Here is an 18550-nt window from a genome sequence, read left to right as displayed (position 1 = left end):
ATGCAATCTCAAACGCTTACCAGTCAACCACTGTCGGCCTCAGTTTTCCCAACTGTAAAATGGAGATCATGAGAGATTCTAGCTCCCAGGGTGGGTGTGAGGCTCCTATTTGTAAGTGTGCTTATCACAGCGCTTCCCCTTTATAAATACAAAATAATGTACAAAGCAGGTGAAGTGGGAGGGTGGGGGTGGGATTGGGGAGGCTGGCCCCCGAGGCCAGTCCCTAGGAGCATGCGCAAAAGTGCCACAACACAAGTTCCCAGCGTAGCAGAGGCCTAGGGAACCTGTGTCTGGGAGAACCGAACGGAAGGCGAGTCTAAAAGCGCGAGCCCAACCCCCTGTTTTGGCGGGGAGAAGACCGAAACGCCAAGAGGTCGAAGGTCTCAGGCTCGACGACCTCGAACTGGCAAGGCCTCCTGGGAGCCACCTTCTTAGTCCGTTCCTGATTGGCTGTTTCCGCTGGGCGGAGGAGGACGCAGCCGGCGGCGCCGTGACGCGAGGGGCGGCGCCGTGACGCGAGAGAGCGGCGCGAGCCGAGCGTTGGGCTTCCTTAGAGCTCTCTCCGGGCACCAGTTGCCCAGTATCCTCGCGAGAGGCGAGAGGCTAGGACCGCTCTCACCAGACTGAGCAGGCGCCATGGCAGCCGTGCCGCCCCCCCAGCCTCCGCTACAGCCGCTACAGCCGCTGCAGCCCCTGCAGCCGCTGCCACTGCCGGCGGCCGAGGGCGCGGGCTCGCGTTCCCCGGGATCCTACCGGCCTTTCGAGCCGCAGGCGCTAGGGCTGAGCCCGAGCTGGCGCCTCACCGGCTACTCGGAGCTCAAGGGCTGAGGCTGCAAGGTCCCGCAGGAGGCGCTGCTCACGCTCCTGGCGGGACTGGCGCGGCCCTCAGAGGTCCCGGCGCCCGAGCTCCCACCCGTGTCCGACGGCGGCGATGGGGACGGGGCCGGGGCCGTGGCCATGGCCGTGCCTGACGGCTCGGGTCAGACTTCCCGGGCCCTTGGTGAGAACGGGCGCGGGGAGGGAGGAGGGGGGAAGGGAAGAGGTGGAAGGAGGGGGAAGAGGTGGAAGGAGGGGAAAGGGAGGGAAATTAGGAAGGGGGGAAGAGGAGGGAAGAGGTGGAAGGGACTTCTAGATGACCCTAGAGATGGGGGCGGGAAGAACATTCTGGTACTCTCAGAAACACGTCTGCACCCCTCCCTCCCCCCCAGACTTGGGTACAACTGAGGGCTTGAAGCGACCCACTCGGAAAAAGCAACCTTTGGTTTCGTTCAAAATTCTAGAGCTCTATAGATTTACAGCTCTGAGGTCATAAAGGCCCATCTTCATTTGACAGGAGGAAACTGAGGCATTGGGGAGGAGAAATCCCAGACTTGCCTCCAGTTACCTAGGGACTAGGTGGCAGAGCTTAAGATTTGAACCCAAGACTTCCCGCACCCGCCACCTTATATTTTACTGGCTTAAATTCTTAAAAGAGAATGTGATGATTGACGTCTACTCTCCCGATGCCCCCAGCACTTCCTTCCATTTTGGAGAAAGGAACCAGTCCTTTTGCTGGGAGGGTCCTTAGATGGACATGGATGGTGGAAGCTCAGACACATATATTGGTTAATCCCTCATTTCATTGAGTAGTTACAGGAAACTTGAAGTCCCAGTGAGGGAAATGGACTTGCCTCCATAAGTGGTTTGCAGCAAAGCTAGGGTTCCAGTGCAAGTCGGCTTTCTGGAAAGAGCACTGGGTTTGAAGGCAGGTTCTGGCTGTGCTGCCTAGGGAGTTGCAGCGGACCTTGGAGTCAAGGTCCTAAGATCAAATCTGGCCTCAGACATGTCCCAGATGTGTGACCCTGGGCAAATCACTTTACCCTTTGTGCCTCAGTTTCCTCCTCTGTACAATGAGCCAGAGAAGACAATGGCAAACCACACTAGTGTTTTTTTGGCCCAGAAAACCCAAATTAGGTCATAAAAGAGTCAGACAGGACTGAACAACACTGGAGGTGAATGAGGCTCTCCTTCTCTTTACATGTGTTACGAGATAGCATGACATTGTACCCATCTTTTAACCTGGAGGCTCAGGTCTTCTCAATTGAAAATTGAGCGGCCCGGTAATGATTTCTGAAAAACCACGCTGTTCTAAATTCCATAAACCAAGACCTCCAAAATGAAGACTGTAGAAAGTCAAAAGAGGCCAGGGCTGTGTTACACAGATCAAATTAATGAGTAAACCAAAGCCTTCATGGCAGTAACGGTTTTGATGTGGAAGGGCCAGGAACTGAGGTGGTATTGCCAAGAAGGCAATCATCCATGCTTGGTGTGCCTGCATAGATGGAGCACAAAGCCAGGGATTTTTTTTCCCCCTTCTCTTCACTTTGAAGAGTCAGGGAAGGACTGAATGAAGTAGAGAATTCCAGAATCCAAGAACCTGAGACGAAGCAGGACAGGTGCCGAGTAGTGCAGAGAACACGGTATTAGGTTTGGACCTTAGCTGGGGGACTTTTTACTTTGAGAAGCCGGTGAACTTCCTGGGCCTGTTTTTTCCTCCCTAAAATAACATAATTGGACTCCATGGTCTCTAAGGTCCCTTCCAGCTTGAAAATCTGAGCCTAATAAAATGTGTTTTGTCGATCAAACATTCATTCAGCCCCTACTTCTGTGGCAGGTGCAATGCTAAACACTGGGGGTATCCATGCTCCCAAGGAGTTCACAATCAAATTGGGGAGGGGGGGGAGACAACATGCAAATTAATATATAACTATATATAGGATAAATAGGAAATAATTCAGAGGGAAGGTACTGAAATTAAAAGGCATTGATTAAAGAGAGTTCAGATTCAGGGAGTGAGATATCTTATTGTACCCAGCTTTTTTTTTTTTTTTTAATGTATTTCTTTAAATCATGCCTTATTTTGTACATTTTATTTAATGGCAAAATCAGGCTTTTTTATTTGAATATTTCAGTACCTCTCGTATACAGAACAGTAGGCCCTGAGGAAGAGACAACACTTTTAACTCTACTTTTTGTTCTTGCACTCAAGCCAGGCTTGCAGTATTACAGGACCTAGGATTGTATTTAGTTTTATAGAATTGGTTTTTATGGGAAAAGCTGCCCAGTCTAACTTTGCAAACTGTAAAAATCAAGCCCTCCTACAGTTTCCTCTGACTTGGCTGGGTTATAAAAGTAGTAATGCTCTTAAAGTGGCAAATGGCCTAATAAAAACAGCCAACTTTACAAGCTAAACCTTTACATCAAGGATCACTCATTGTGTTTAAAGGAACTTCTAATCTCCTATTTCCTAAATCCTGAAAAGGGCATGGGACAGGATTCCAGCTAAACTGTGTTCCCTCATTCTGGTCCAGAGAAAGTACACGGCTCTTGGCCTCTTTTTCTAGCCTAGAAATGGAGAGGTACGGAAGGGACAGGGAGGCCAACCTTGGAGTTTGATCTTTTGCCCTGAATTCAGGACAGCTGTCAAAATACCAAAATTCCACGTGAGAAATGTACTAGCTGCGCAAATCACTTGATGTTTTTGGGTCTCGAGGTTTTTTCATATGTACAATGAGGGGGTTGGATTCTGAATTCTCAGATCTCTCTCAGCTCTGTCTGTATTATTCTTGATTTTTCAATGAGAAAGACATTTTTTTTTTTTGTGCAACCTAAACTTATTAGTTTTCTCCAGGTTCCTCCCCAGTTGACATGCCCCAAATCTCAAGGGTGAGGCCCAAGAACTCTTCCGTACCCTCGTTTTGTTTTGAATATATGTAGACTAAGATGTAGACATCTTCTATATCTGTTGCTGTGCCAGTGAAAAGAAAGCTCCTTGAGGGCAGTGATTTTCCCTTTTTCCTTTATTTCTGAAAACCATTATGGAGTAGGAAGAATGGACGAGAGCCTTAGTCTTGGAACCAAGTAGGATGTAGTAGAGAAGGAAATGCAGAATATTTGGATTAGGCCTGGAATGGAATGCAGTCCATTGCAAGAGGTTTAGCTCCTGGCATTGAAATTGCTTCTCTCCTGTGTAGGGATAGGAATGGATTCTTGTGTGATTCCCTTGAGACATGGAGGTCTCTCCCTTGTGCAAACCACAGACTTCTTTTATCCTTTGGTTGAGGACCCCTACATGATGGTAAGTGAAGAACAACACACTTCTGCCAGGGAGCCTTAAGGGGAGTGTCTCTAGCAGCCAAACTGGCCAGGCCACAAATGGTCTTAGGCTTTTGCACACCACCTCATGGGACCCCTCCGCGCCCGCACCCCCCTCCCCCCCATGCTCTCACTGTAGCATGGAATTCCAAATTCTCTCCTTCCATGCTCTATGCAGTGAGGCTAGAAATACAACACCCATTATGCCTGTGAAGTCATGCAGAACATTTCTGCATTAGCTATTGCGGGGTGGGAAGATGGAGAAACAGGAATGATTTTTAAAAATTAACAATGTGCTTCAGTCAGCACCCAAAGTCCATCACCTCTCTCTGAAGGAGAGAACATTTTTCATCATGAGTCTGAGAATCATAGATCATTATATCAGCCAGAATAGCTAAGTTGAATATTGTTACAATACTACTCTTACTGTGCACGTTCTGATTTTGCTCTTTTTCCAGGTTTTTCTGAAATTGTCACACTCCTTATTTTTTAGATCACAATAGGAGTTCATTACATTCATTTAACAACTTGTTAGCCATTTTCCGGTTGATGGGCAACCTCTGAATTTCCCATTCTTTGCCCACATATAGAGCTACTATTAATATTTTCATCCCTGTGGGTTCCTTTCCCTTTGCGTTGATCTCTTTGGGATGCAGACCTAGCGGTAGCATTGCTAGACCAAAGAGTGTGTAGTTTTATAACCCTTTGAGCCTAGTTCCAACCTACTGTCTGGAATGGTTGGACCAGGTCACACCTCTACCAACAGTACAGATATTTTTCAGGTCTTCACCTGCCTAGAAGCTGGGTGATGGAGAGAAACAATACAAGCCTGAGAATTGGGAGACCTGGGGCCTAGACTTGAGTAAACGACTTACTGTCTGACCTAGGTTAACTTTCTTCCTCTGTAAAACAAGGGGGCCAGCCTCAGTGATTCCAAGGTTTGTTCTAACTCTTTATGCCCATTACTGCCCCATATAGGGCCAACAGTTGCAGGACTAGCCTGGGATTGCAAATGCTTTTTTAACAGGTCACCTTATATAGTGGAACTTAGCAACTGCATACCATATGCCCTGCCTCCTAGCTGACTGTATGCTTCCTTTCCAGGGACGGATTGCCTGTGCCAACGTGCTCAGTGACCTTTATGCCATGGGCATTACTGACTGTGATAACATGCTGATGCTCCTCAGCGTCAGCCAAAAGATGAGCGAGGAGGTAAGGGGTAAGAGGGAAGGAGACATTGCCAAGAAGTGGGCAGGACCAAGGTCATGGATCATTGTAAAGCATCACCTGTTCTTGGCTGACTCTTAAGATCCACAAGGATATGGTAGTTTGATCCCAATATACTAGCTGAGTAATTGATTGACCTTTTTAAACTTTTAAGAAAAGAAACTCAAAAAAAAATTTTTAATGTAAAGAGATTAGATTTTGATTCTAATCTTTGATTAGAACTGATTTTGTAAAGTGCAGATTTGTTAAAACTTTACTCCTGGCCAAAGATTATAGTGATTTGAAGGAGAAACTGTGGTGTGACAGCCAAGGCTCTAGTTTTGCCATTGGAAAGACCTGGCTTTGGATTCCACGTGAGAAATGTACTAGCTGCACAAATCACTTGATGTTTCTGGGTCTCAAGGTTTTTTTATATGTAAAATGAGGGGGTTGGATTCTGAATTCTCAGATCCCTCCCAGCTCTGTCTTTATTCCTATGATTTTTCAATGAGAAAGACATTTTTTTTTTGTGCAACCTAAACTTACTAGTTTTCTCCAGGTTCCTCCCCAGTTGACGTGTACTACCCAAATACCCATGCCCCAAATCTCAAGGGTGAGGCCCAAGAACTCTTACATACCCTTATTTTGTTTTGAATATGTGACATCTTATATGTCTGCTGCTGTGCCAGTGAAAAGAAAGCTCCTTGAGGGCAGTGATTTTCCCTTTTCCCTTTATTTGCCAGTACCCGTTACGGGGGTCACTATTGTTGACTGTAGGGAAGACCATAGCAATTGGTTATTTGGTAAATGTCTTCTTTGTGGGAGGCCCTTGGGGAGAGACACAACTGTGCTGAAGAGGGGTTCCTCGCTTGTAGCACCCCTTGATGCTTCTAGGCCCACTGGGTAACTGAGATGGAAACATGAAATTGGCAGCATGAGAGAGAAAACAGTTCACTATATTAGGACGGCTGTCATCAGGCCTTGAGTGGTAGTGCCAGTGGGTGTCCTGGGGTATACAGGAGGGACATAGCCTGAAGCTTTGTGAAAGAGACATTGGGATAGAGCCAGATTTAGCAAGGCAGAGGAAAGGGAGAAGATACTCCACATGGGAGGGTCAATCTGATGAGCTTCTCTTCCAGGAACGAGAAAAGATCATGCCCCTGATGGTCAAAGGTTTTCGGGATGCTGCTGAGGAAGGAGGAACCTCGGTGACGGGGGGACATACTGTGATAAATCCTTGGATTATCATTGGAGGTGTTGCCACCGTGGTTTGTCAGCCTAATGAGTTCATCATGTGAGTAGACATCCAGAAATTTGTTTATTCTTGAATTAAGAGCCGAAAGGAACTCTGGCAGTCACATAGCCCCAGCTCCTTTGAGCTGGGCCCCTCTTTTCATTTTTTAAGTTCTGCTTTCCTTTCTAGATCGTTAACCACCTAAGTAGAAAGAAGAAAATGAATTCTTTATCAAAATCTTTGGTAACAAGCTATCTTTGTAGCTTCCTTCCAGTACCTCCCAGAGCTCTGAGGCCTAGAGCCTGCCTCTTATGGTCCCTTTGCTTTGTTTCAGTGAGAAGATAGCATGAAGAGTACTAGATTTGGCATCAAGAACACCTGGATTCAGATTCTACCTCAACAAGTTGTTTAGCTTCTGTCAGGTTGTTTCCTCCTTTGTAAAATGGAGATTATTATAGTAGCAGCTGCCTCCCAGGGGTCATGGGAGGGTCCTATGAGACCCTATCTGTAAAGAACCTTATAGACCTTCAAGTTCTTGAGAGATGTCAACCTCACAGGGCTGTTACTAGGAATCTCTTTGTAGACATTGTTGCTCTCGACCTTCTAGGCAGCGGCTAATAGGCACCGCCGTACACAGAACTCGGGCCTGGAGTCGAGAAGTTCAAATCTGACCTCAGACACTCACTAGCTGTGTGTCATCCTGGGCAATTCCCTTCAATTCTGTTTCCTCATCTGTAAAATGGGGATACTAACAGCATCTATCTCTCAGGTTTTGTTGTGAAGGTCAGAGGAGATCAAAGCACTTAGCAAGGTGCCTGGCACATAGTAGGCACAATGTAAATGTTAGCTATTATTATTTTGCCATTTCCAGCCTGTGGTATACAGGCTGGGGCAGGATAGGGCTTGTCTTGAGGGCTTTTTTTTTTCAGAAGTCACGCCCATGGATCTTCCCTGGACTTTTTCATCATTATTGGAATTGAATTGACAAGAGCAAGCCGGAACCTTGTGGGTCGCTTTGTTGTCAGAGGCAGAAAGCAAACAGGCAGTATTTTGTAGCCTTGCATGAAGTATTCAGGCTTTCTGGGCTTCAAGGGCCCCTTGTCTTTTTCTTTTGGTGTGCAGCTGCTCCATTCTTATTCTAGAGATCAATCAGAGACTCACGGCTCATATTCTAGCTCCTCTGCTTCCGGAGGAGCTCATCTAGTACGTCTTTTGCTGGTGGAAGGGGAGTCACGGGTGCTCACTACCCTGGTGGCAGCACTTTTCATGTAGAGCTTGACTGCATCTTAATCCCATAGGGCCTCTGTAGATTCCTGAAAATTCCTTCATTTGTTCGCTTAGCTACAGCGATATAAAGCACTGCGCCAGGCTAGCCACCGCAGTATCCCTGAAGCAAAGCTGCATTTTCTTTTTCAGGCCAGACAATGCAATTCCTGGGGATGTGCTCGTGTTGACCAAACCGCTGGGGACACAGGTCGCTGTCAATGCCCACCAGTGGCTGGATAATGTAAGCCTGGGGAACCCAAGTTGGCCTCCCTGACAAAGAGCTGTTGTATTAACATCCAAGAGAACAAAAATACAAAAGCAAACGATGAATCTGTGAAGTTTTGAACCATAAGCCTCTAGTAATGACCTAGCCATGGAGACAGAGCCAAACACAACACACTTCTAGAAGCTTTGTGATTTGTTTTAGAAAGTATTTGCATTGGGCTACGGAATACAACCATTCTCCCCTCCCTTAAGGTCAGAGAGGCAGGCAGGCTAGGGATTCAGCAGCCCCAAAGCCACTAACTCAACAGATAATTGTGATCAGAGCATGAAGCTAAACAGTCTCTGAACTTCTTGGAAGTATACTGTGTCTGCCCGGCTCTGTCCCCATGGTTTATGGCTCACAACTTCACAGAAAAAGCGTTAAAGGCAACAGAGATGAAGCCAGGGCCTGGGATTCACCCCCTTCTTGCTTGTTGGGTCTTCCAATTTATGGCAATGCCACCAAGAAACCTCTGGATTGGAAGAGGCCTGCTAACTTGACAGTAAACACAAGGATACATAAAAACAAATCCACATTGGGACTTCGGCCCAGGATTCTGATTTTGTCCTTGGACTGTTCCAGCCTCTCTACCCCTGAGAAAAGATACTGCCTCTGGGACCTCAACCTTCCTATCAGTGAATCTGTTCTGTTTATCCTGAGAACAGAAACGAGGAATATTCAGAGTCAAAATCACGTCCCGATTGCCACTGTAGCAGTCGGCATAGGCATTTAGCAATCTGCTCTGCCCCTTTTCTTGCTTAAAGTGAGGACCGACTATTGTTTAATCATCGGCACAAGTCGGGAGAGGCTAGGCATAAGTAATGGAAAGTTTGCTCTTGATTTTGGAACTTTGGGACAACCCCTCCAAAGCAATGCAGGGAATCAGAGTTGGCAGTTAAGAAGCCGCTTGCGTAATCTGCGCAGGCCTTCTTGGTCCTTGGCTGTCCTGTTAGCCCAGGCCAGCACCAAACTGAATAGCTGGCAGCTCCTTGGGATTAAGGAGGTGGGAATCATCCTTGGGAGCATAGAAAGACCAGATTGGTCCCATGGTGGCTCATGACATCGGGGAAATAGAAGACTTTCACTCTGGAGATGATATTGTCTTTCTTTTCCAGCCAGAGAAATGGAATAAAATAAAGCTGGTGGTGTCCAAAGAAGAAGTGGAACTAGCCTATCAGGAAGCAATGTTTAGCATGGCTATGCTGAATAGAACTGGTAAGGGCCTTTACAATTCTAACAGCTCATGGCTCCAAAGCACTGCAAGGCTCACGGAGCACTTCCCTTCTAGCTTCGTAAGGGAGACATCAGGCAGTATTTTTTTTATTTTTAAACGGATGAAGCAGTGGACTCAAGGATGCCAAGAGAATTGGCCAGCACACGACTAAGGAGTGTTGGTGGAACTCGGAAACCTCCACATCTACTAATGTTTCTTTTTCTGTCCCATCCCAGAATCCTAATTCAGAGCTCAAAGCACTTCCAAAGTATAATGCAGTTCCCTTTTTAGAGCTAGGAAAACTGAGATGGGATTCACGTGTAGGATTTTTTTTTTCTAATTTCAATTAAGTAAACATGTATTAAGTGCTTGCTGTGTGCCAGGTATGGTGCTGAGCATTGGGGATACAAAAAGAGACAAAGACAATCTGCCCTCAAGGAGCTTGCGATGTAGTGGAGAATGCAACATGCCCCCAAAATATACAAAACAGGCTGTGTACAGCATAAAAGAGAAGGCACTAAAATTAAGCAGGATTAAGCATGATTCATGAAGGAGAGATTTTAATTGGGGCTTAAGGAAGCCAGGGAGGTCAGTAATGGGAGCAGAGGAGGGAGAGCGTCCAGGCACTGAGGCCAGCCAAAGAGTGTCCAGAGTCAAAGTTGGAGGCACGTGGTAGAGGAGCCTGTGGGCCAGGGTCACTGTAGCACTGGGTATATCAGGAAGTATGAGAAGACTAGGAAAGTAGGAAGAGCTTTGAGTGCAGATCAGATTTCTGTATTTTCTTCTGGAAGCCATAGGAAGCTATCGAGTCTGCCAAGGCAGGGGATAGTGTAATCAGACCTGTGCGTTAGAAGATCGCTTTCGTGGGTGAACAGCATGGACTGGAGTGGGGAGAGACTTGAGGCGGCAGAAATGCCACCCCCAGTAGGCTATTGGAATAATCCAAGTGTGAGGGGATTAGGACCTGTACTGGAGTAGGGGCAGTGCCAGAGAAGAGAAGGGGATATATTTGGGAGGTTCTCCAGAGGTGAGATAGACAGACGTTGGCAACAGCTTGGATATTGGAGGAATGGGAGGCTGAGCTGAGAGATGGAGAAGAATCCTAGGTTGTGAGCCTGGGAAACTGGGGGCACAGAGCTGCCCCCTGCAGTAATAAGGAAGGGGGGGCAGTTTAAGGAGGAAAATCCTGCTTCTGTTGTGGACACAGTAAAGAGTTCCAGGTGTCTGAGAAGCAGCCGAAGAGGCGAGGTTGGAGGCCAGCAGAGGTGGAGATGGGAGACCCCTCAGCATAGAGGTGGTCACTTGGTCCGTGGGAGCCGATGGATCCCCAAGTGAAGGGGGGGAGGGGGGGAGGGGAGAAGAGGGCCCAGGATGGAGCCCTGAGGGACACCCACAATCAAGAGAGTGAGATGTGGAGGAACAGCCAGCAAAGGAGATAGAAGGAGCAGAGAGAGAGGAGAGAAGAGTGGGGGGCGGTCCCCAAGACCTAAACAGAAGACCACATCGAGGAAGAGAGTGAGCAACAGAAAACGTAAGGACTCCGGGAAGACTTGAACTTTGTCTGGCCAACTTATGCTCTTTTATAGCCTAATACTACTTTCATAATTGTCCGGAAGCTCCCAGAGTCGAGTGATTTAGGGAGAGGGCTGTTGCTACCCTCCTACCTGGAGACTCCTGATTCATGAGTGCTTGAATTTTAGTGGACAGCTGCTAGATTTAGTCACCGCCAACTCACTGGGAGGTTCAGAGAGACTTCACTGCTGGGGACCCTTGGGTCTGGGACTCTTAGTTATTCTGGTTATTCCAGTACAGTACAAACTAAAGGCTCTCAGTGAGTCACTGCTCTGCTTCTGGGCACACAGCTACATTTCAGGAACTTGTTGCTTCTTCAGTACATGGCTGGCACCCATACTTGTTGGCATTGCTCTTCTCCCTTTGGATATGGGACCCACAACTGGATAATGGGAAACAGTTGCCTGATGGCATCCTTAGCACTAGGTCAGGGATCCCTCTCTGCCTTGGTACTTCGTGTCGTGGTGCTTTATCTCAGCCTTCTCTGCATCCCTGGGTGCTGGAACTTCTCACATATTCCTGGCCAGACCCCATACCCAGTGTCCGGGGACTTGTATCCCTGAGCCGGAAAAAATGCATTTTTCTTGGCTTTCCCATCAGAATTCGGACTCTTGTTTTCTAGACTATCGGGGAGCCGGGCTAACTGCAAGCTCATTTCAGTTGTTTCATCTCACTTTGCCATCTGGGCTCTGCCTCTGTCCTGTTATTCTGTCAGTGATCTGGTACCTTCCATACTATTGAAATGCTGCTGAAAGAAGCTGGAGGAAATCTTAAAGCCGTGCTGTGGCCACCATAGGCTTGGTGTAGAACCTCAACTGCCCCCTCGCTGCTGCATGCCATCCTTTTACACTTCGCTGACTCCCTCCCACTCGGCCCAGCTGCCTTTCCAGACCTCCCTTGGCGCTCTTGTCTCTCATCTTCTCGGCTAAGGATTTTTCCTCGTACTTCCAAAAAAAAATTGAGCCAAAGGCTCTATCTCCTTTCCTCACCTCCTGTCACTCAGATGCTTTCTCCCACCATCCCTTCCTTCACCAAGAGATGATTCTTGGCCAGAGCCTTCTCTGTGCACAAGTGATTCCAGCTTGTCTTATCACCCCTACTTCCACTAATCTTCAACCTCTTGTCTACCAGCCACTTCCTGCTGCCTACAAACATGCTTGTGCCTCATCCATCCTCAGAAATGTCCTTTCTCTCTCCTCTCTTTTGTGGCAAAGGTCTTCTGTCTAAAATAGATGCCCTAACTTGATTCAACTAAAGTTACCATCTTCAGAGTTACCAGAGATCTCTTTAGTCGACAAATCCAATGGCCTTTTAGTTCTCTTCTGTCTTGATCTCTGACACTCACATTTCTGGATGCTCTCTCTTTTTGTGACGTTGCCGTCTCCCGGTTCTCCTCCAGACAACTGCCTGGCTCACCATCCTGGTCACACCTGCTGACTGTGAGGCTCGAGGCTGTTCTGCACCCTCTTTCCTTTTCCTTCCCTTCCTTGATGAGCTCATCAGCTTCCACGGACTTGGTTCTCTCTGGGCATATGATTCTCAGAGCTACTTTAACAGCTGTAACTTCTCTCCTGACCTCCAGTCTCAGATCTTCAACTAGAATGTCTCAGACATTTGAATTCAAAGCTCCCCTTAAACCCTCCCCTCTCCTCAACTTCTCCTTTTACTGCTGAGGGTTCCTCCCCATTCAAATCTCAAGTGGCAGCCTCTGTTCTATACTTTCTTAGCCAATCAGTCACCAATCCTGTCCATTCCACCTTTGTGACATCTCTCCTGCTTGGTGCAGACTCTCCTCCGAGGTGATCATCGTCTCCTGCCTGGATTATGGCTGTGGCCACTGAGGGCTCCACCTGTGTCCCGGCTTTCTCCCAGAGCACAGTGCAACCAAGCCATCCTTGATCAGTTAACTTCAGATGTTCCTTACAACTTCCAGGATCAAATAGAAAATCCTGCTTGGCTTTTAAAGTCCGTTGCAACCCAGCACCCTCCTACCTTTCCAAGTTTCTTACACTAGTCTATTCTCTACAACCGAATGATAGTGGCCTCCTTGCTAGCTCTTAAAGAAAGTGCTTGCCAACTTGTGATTTTTTGTAATTTTTTCCTTTTGCATTTTTACTATGTCCCCTCTGCCTAGAATACTCTTTCCTTCTCCCCCCTCTCCTTTTCCCTTCCCTCTGAGATTACTTCCAAGTCCTCTATGTCAGGGTTGGCAAACTACACCACTGGGCTCAAGTTTGGATTTGACCCTGGGCCTATTACTTGGTTTGTACTTAGTTGTTGTTTCCACCATTAGATCGGGAGCTCCTAGAGCTGCTTTCTTTTTGTCTCAAGCAAAGTAAGCACAATGAAATAAATGCTTCTTGATTTACACCCACTAAATTAGCCAAGGTGATAGTCAAATGGCCACCATAGAGGGAAATCAGAGGTACAGCTGGATAGGGGATTTCCAAGGCCATCTAATCCACACCCTTCACTTTTCAGAAGATGAGCTGCCCAGGGTCATACAGTCTAGCTATCAGAGAAATTTAAATTTAAAAGTGTTGTCAAGTGAGTGGCTATTTCCATAGTTTTTCATCAAACTACAATCTTCCATTACAGCTGCGGGACTAATGCACACGTTTAATGCCCATGCGGCCACTGATATCACTGGCTTTGGAATCCTGGGACATGCACAGAACCTTGCAAAACAACAGAGGAGTGAAGTGTCCTTTGTCATTCATAATCTGCCCATCATTGCCAAGATGGCAGCCGTCAGTAAGGCCAGTGGGCGTTTTGGGCTTCTCCAAGGGACATCATCAGAAACCTCAGGTGGGTGGTAAAAGAACCGCTTGTCCTTTCATTGTATCAAGAGTCAGATGTCATTTTCCCCTTTCCCTCACCCCAGCAAAACCTTTCTATCTCCCCTGTGAGCTTCTGAAGTATTTAAGAGTCCAGCCCCCTAGGCCCCCATTCTCAGTTCCAGTTGGACAGATGCCCTATCATTTCTCCTACTCTGTGGCATCAAATTAAGGCACTAATGATGGCTCCCCCTGGGCAGAAGCCAAAAGGCATCTGACTAAACATCTTCAGGTGTGGTCTCAGAGAGGGCTGGATCCAGTGGTCATGGTGGGAAAAGCCTTTGTCTTTCAAAGGCCTGGGCGATGGCATTTCTGTGTAAAAGCGTAGCTGTGCCATCCAGAGCAAGTGGCCAATTGAAAAAAGCTTAAGTTAAGAGTGAGGCTGAAACCCTGCCTGGCTCAGCAGCCACAGGCCTTGGTGACACAGGGTCTTTTACAGGGGGGCTGCTGATCTGCCTGCCTCGAGAACAAGCTGCTCGCTTCTGTGCTGAAATCAAGTCTCCCAAATATGGAGAGGGTCACCAAGCGTGGATTATCGGCATTGTGGAAAAAGGCAATCAGACCGCTCGCATCATCGACAAGCCGCGCATCATCGAAGTCATGCCCCGGGGAGCTACTCTTCTTCTCGACAACTCCAATACCAGCCCCGAGCCCCTTTTGTGAGGTGGCCTGCTCGTTTGGACCTTGGAAAATGATCACGAATGACAGAAACTACTTTAATGACTTGTTTGGGGGAAGGGGAAGTTAATTTCCAAAGAAACCTGCAAAATGACTGCTAGGTGAGCTATTTGTTCTAATGCAACCAGTAAGACAACTAGTTGCTTTTCGAAGAGTTTCAAAGAAATTCAACCTATTTCACATTTTCTACTTTATGGTCAAATCCAGCCCTCATTTCCCCTCTCTAAAAGCAAAGATTTTTTGGGCTGGGTTCCTGCTTACTTGGTTGAACAGATTCACATACAAGAAATGACGTGATTTATTGAAGATAAGGGACACTTTGACAACCCGTTAGATTGTTAGTCGATACCGCTGAAACAAAACTCTGCTAAACCAGTAATGGGAGACAGGGTGTACTCAGGAATTATTTATGGGATGTTTTTTCCCCCGAAGCTATTCATTCTTTCTCCTTCTGGCCAAGAATTGAGCAACTTGGCCAGAAGAGGGAAGCAGACCGTGCACCAACACAAGTCTGGGCTCTATTTATGATGCTTCTTCCATTAACCCAGCTTGGAGGGCTGGAAGAAGCGGAGCACTTTCTCAGAGCCCAGACTTTGGTGTTGCTAAATTTATGTATCTTAGGCTAGATTCCTGATAACTTAATAAAAACGTTCATTTCTCAGTGTCTGCTTGAATTGTTTTTTCTGTATGGCCCCGGCACTCGAGACTACGAAAGTTCACCACTACTGTTCATTTAATGGATTTTCACAAACATGATTTTCTGTATCACCCCTAGTAGTTTCTGGGGGGGGGAGGTGGAGGAAAAAAATTCAATGGCAATCACTTTCTCCCTATTGCATTAAACCAAGTCCCAGCTTGGGGGGGAGGGGGGCAATCCTATAAAGAAATAGGCATCTCAAATGTGATAAGGCAACTGGGTGGAGGTAGCAAAGTGGTCTTTAGACAGGAACAGAACTGGCCAGAGTTGATTGGCAGAAGAACACCCAGCGTGGAAATTTTGCCAACAAAGATGGCCATTTGTGGCCTCAAAGTGTTCCGCTTTCCAGAGCTACTGAGAAGATTGGGAAATAAGCACTGGAAGCAGGACAAGGACCCAGCTGACTCCAGCACTGTCCCATATGATCTCTGAATTGTACTTTTTTTTTCCCCTTAAAAGTGAGTTCTCCTATACTCAATTTGACAACGGGGGGGATGGGGAAGAGGATGTAACCATGGTAAAAAGAGGCAGCCTGAATCTTATGAGACTAGTTTCCCCATTCAGTAATCTACCAGTATCTGAGTGTTGTGCTTTATTTATACTGAAGCATTTGGTGAAGAATTCTGCTTTGACCAACTGATTCATCCTGTTGGCCTAAAAGCCAATGGGCTTTCAACAGGGAAAAAGGGAAACTGAGTTTAGCACAGGCAGAAGTGGCTACCATATAGCTGAACTCGATCTCTTTAAGTTCTAAGCTGCAGGAAAAAGTGGCCAGTCCTTACATTCAATAATCTCACATTAGTTCCTAGTACACTCGGTACAAAGTTTAAGCGTCAAAATCAAGACAAAGGCACGTTCTAAAAGTGAATGCAGCAAGAAAGAAGCTCATGTGGGCCAAAAGTGCTAGAACCCCAGATGGAAATCTTTGGTATTGACTGCATAGGTTTCCCGAGCATGGACTAAAGCGTAACCGATTGATCTCTATGGGGAGGGGATGCTAGACTTTTTAAAGTCAGCAAGACCTGGGTCCAAATATGAGGATAAGCCTCTTTACTTTTGAACTTCAGTGTCCCCATGTGTGTAAAATGGGAAAAAAAAAAAAAAAACCACCTCAAGAGGGCTGAAGGGCTCCAATGAGAGCGAGCACGTGACCTAGGTCAAATCTTAAAAGCACCTTAGAGATGGTAACTAGGGTAGGCTGGCGCCAGCTGTGCCTTAATAAATACTGGGAATTCTCCCCCCATGAGCTAGGGTCAAGGGGCCCTCCCAGACTAAGGCAAGAACACCCAAAGAGGGGCCGGCAGTAGCATCTACAACCCCGCTCCAGCTTCCTCTGTTCCAACAGGTGACAAAATCGGATGGCGGTGCGGGCTCCAGTCAAAGGACCTAGATTCAAATGCTCTCTCTGATGGCCATTACTTGTGTAACTCGACTTCAGTTTTTCCTCTGTTAAAGGGGGGGAAGGGATAAATTGGATGGCTTCCAATTCTAGATCTTCAAGCCTATGACGCTCCTGCTCCAGAAAGGTCTCGACACAATGTGAGGTACAGCAAGCCAGGTCAGGCAAAGAGCAAACTAGATGAAGGATGGCCGTTCCACCACCTCTCTTAAGCTTACGATCAAGTGGAGATCACTAATGTTGTATCAAGAAGGGCTGGGCAAGTGAAAGCAAGCACGGGGTACGGGAGGGCAGGTGGAACAGGAATCACTCGATACATTCCATGACGTGTATCTGCAGGGTGTCGATATCCGGGGCCTGGTACTGACACTTCGGACAACAAAAATCTGGTTGTTCATCTGGGAGACTTCTCCTCTGGCCGGGTGGTATGGGATGAAAGGAGAGGTGATGATTGAGAAGATGAACTATGGGAAGAAAACATCCATTAGTCACTGCCACCGTGTCTCACAAAGACAGACACACACATCCACCCACCCCTCTCCCGGGGAACTAGGGAAACGAGAGCAAAGTACTAGTCCCAAGAGTGACATTGGGTTCAGCCAGCTTTTATGATAGGACTCTAAACTTTTTTGCTAAGCAGCTAGTCCCTTGACTCATGGAAAGCAACGAGGATGGGGAAGAAAGCCCGCCTCCCAGAGCACCATTCCATTCCCATACGTGCACAAAGTTGGGCGCAGTCATCTAGTCTACGGGCCAGGAAAAATTCCCCGCTCTATCATTAGACCAACAATGAGGCAGCCCAAGTGGCTAATTTCCCTCGCTAAGCTGGGGCTTTCTCAACAGGAAACCTTCCCAGCCCAAACCCTGTCCATCTTCGGCTAAAGGATCTCGGGACTTGGGACTTACCCGGCTGAGGCAAGGCTGGCTGGGGGTTCTCCACGTGCCGTTTTCTCATATCTTCAATACTTTGAAAGCAGAAAGTTGTGTTCACAGCCCTTGGCAAACAAATTAGTAAACAGTTACCCTCCCCCCAGCCCATCCCAGGGTTCCGAAATCATTTCTGGCCCCTTCTTGGCCATCCGTTTTCTCGGCAATACAGCCAATGTGGCTCTAATTGCCTTGAAAACTTACCGTGAGGCCAGCTTTCTTCTCATCCAACTGGATGTTAGCCAGCCCTGGCCTAGACCCAACCTGAAATCACCCAGCTATGTTTAATGAGGCATTCTGTTCCCTCAAGCCCAATTCCTTTTAGATTTATCAGCGAGAACAGAATGGGCACGAGAGACGGACAAGAAGAGCGTGTTGGCCAGTCTGGGCCGAGGCGGAGGGACTTACCGGGTACTTTCTTTCGAGTCAATCCTCAGTTTGTTATACTCCCTCTGGAGTTGCTCCAGCTGATCCTGCAGAAGTTCTTTCCGCTCAGCCAGTTTCTCCCGGGCCTGCCTCTCTGCCTGGAAGTCAGCCTTGTAGATATCGGCCTGGAGACGAGAATGAGGCCTTCTGAGCAATCCGTCTGGATGGAATTCCACATCCACTCCAGAGGCCCGGCCCAGTGAGGTGCCTCTCGGAATTCAAGACCGGTCCGGCACCAAGCCCCACCCTGTGGGAGCTGCCTGGCCTCGAGCCCCACTGGCAGAGTCTTGGGGAGGATCCTTCCGGGCTGCCAGGAAGCACCAATGAGGGGCTGCTCTTTCAGTCCATCACCTCTCCTCCCTTTGCACCCCTTTATACCAGCTGACTGTCCTACAATGGGAGCTTCCAACCTGTGCCTTCAGGACAGGAATGGTCTCCATCACTGTCTTGTGCTGTTCGGCCTCCTCCTTGAGTTTGTCGATCAATTCTTGTTTGGCTACCAGGGCCTCTTCTGCCTGTTGCAACTGCTGGTTAAGGTCTTCCAACTGAAGATCCATTCCCTAAAGAAAAGATGAAAGGAGCCTACTGGGTTCCCAGAGCTTTGGGGGCATAGGGAGATATGCTAATCCTTGACTCTTCCGGGGTTCCTTTCCTATTTTCTGGCCAGCATGGCCTCTCCAGGTCATTTATGCCCAG

The 18550-nt window shown here is 47.6% G+C and overlaps 2 protein-coding genes across 6 annotated transcripts in view; one reads left to right on the top strand and one right to left on the bottom strand.

The window, feature by feature from the left end:
• Window positions 1-536: 536 nt before the first annotated feature.
• Window positions 537-15069, top strand: LOC127542294 (selenide, water dikinase 2-like). Its single transcript, XM_051967750.1, has 8 exons — window positions 537-1000; window positions 4014-4117; window positions 5239-5346; window positions 6480-6634; window positions 7991-8081; window positions 9221-9320; window positions 13489-13698; window positions 14167-15069. The coding sequence occupies exons 1-8, from the start codon at window positions 637-639 to the stop codon at window positions 14388-14390; spliced, it is 1356 nt and encodes a 451-aa protein (XP_051823710.1). The 5' UTR covers window positions 537-636; the 3' UTR covers window positions 14391-15069.
• IKBKG (inhibitor of nuclear factor kappa B kinase regulatory subunit gamma) overlaps window positions 14686-18550 on the bottom strand; it is a 47554-nt gene continuing 43689 nt past the window's right edge. For 4 of the 5 annotated variants that reach the window (XM_051967741.1, XM_051967742.1, XM_051967740.1 and 1 more), the window contains 4 exons: window positions 18265-18414; window positions 17837-17979; window positions 17408-17496; window positions 14686-16965 (listed from right to left, as the gene is read on the bottom strand). In XM_051967741.1, coding sequence (XP_051823701.1) covers window positions 16808-16965; window positions 17408-17496; window positions 17837-17979; window positions 18265-18414 — 540 coding nt within the window. In that variant the 3' untranslated portion in view covers window positions 14686-16807. The remainder of the gene's footprint in view (window positions 16966-17407; window positions 17497-17836; window positions 17980-18264; window positions 18415-18550) is intronic. The other variant, XM_051967744.1, reaches the window with a different exon arrangement.

This window comes from Antechinus flavipes, chromosome X (genome assembly GCF_016432865.1).
Source record: "Antechinus flavipes isolate AdamAnt ecotype Samford, QLD, Australia chromosome X, AdamAnt_v2, whole genome shotgun sequence".
Lineage (NCBI taxonomy): Eukaryota > Metazoa > Chordata > Mammalia > Dasyuromorphia > Dasyuridae > Antechinus > Antechinus flavipes.
This window is presented reverse-complemented; position numbering and strand designations above follow the sequence as displayed.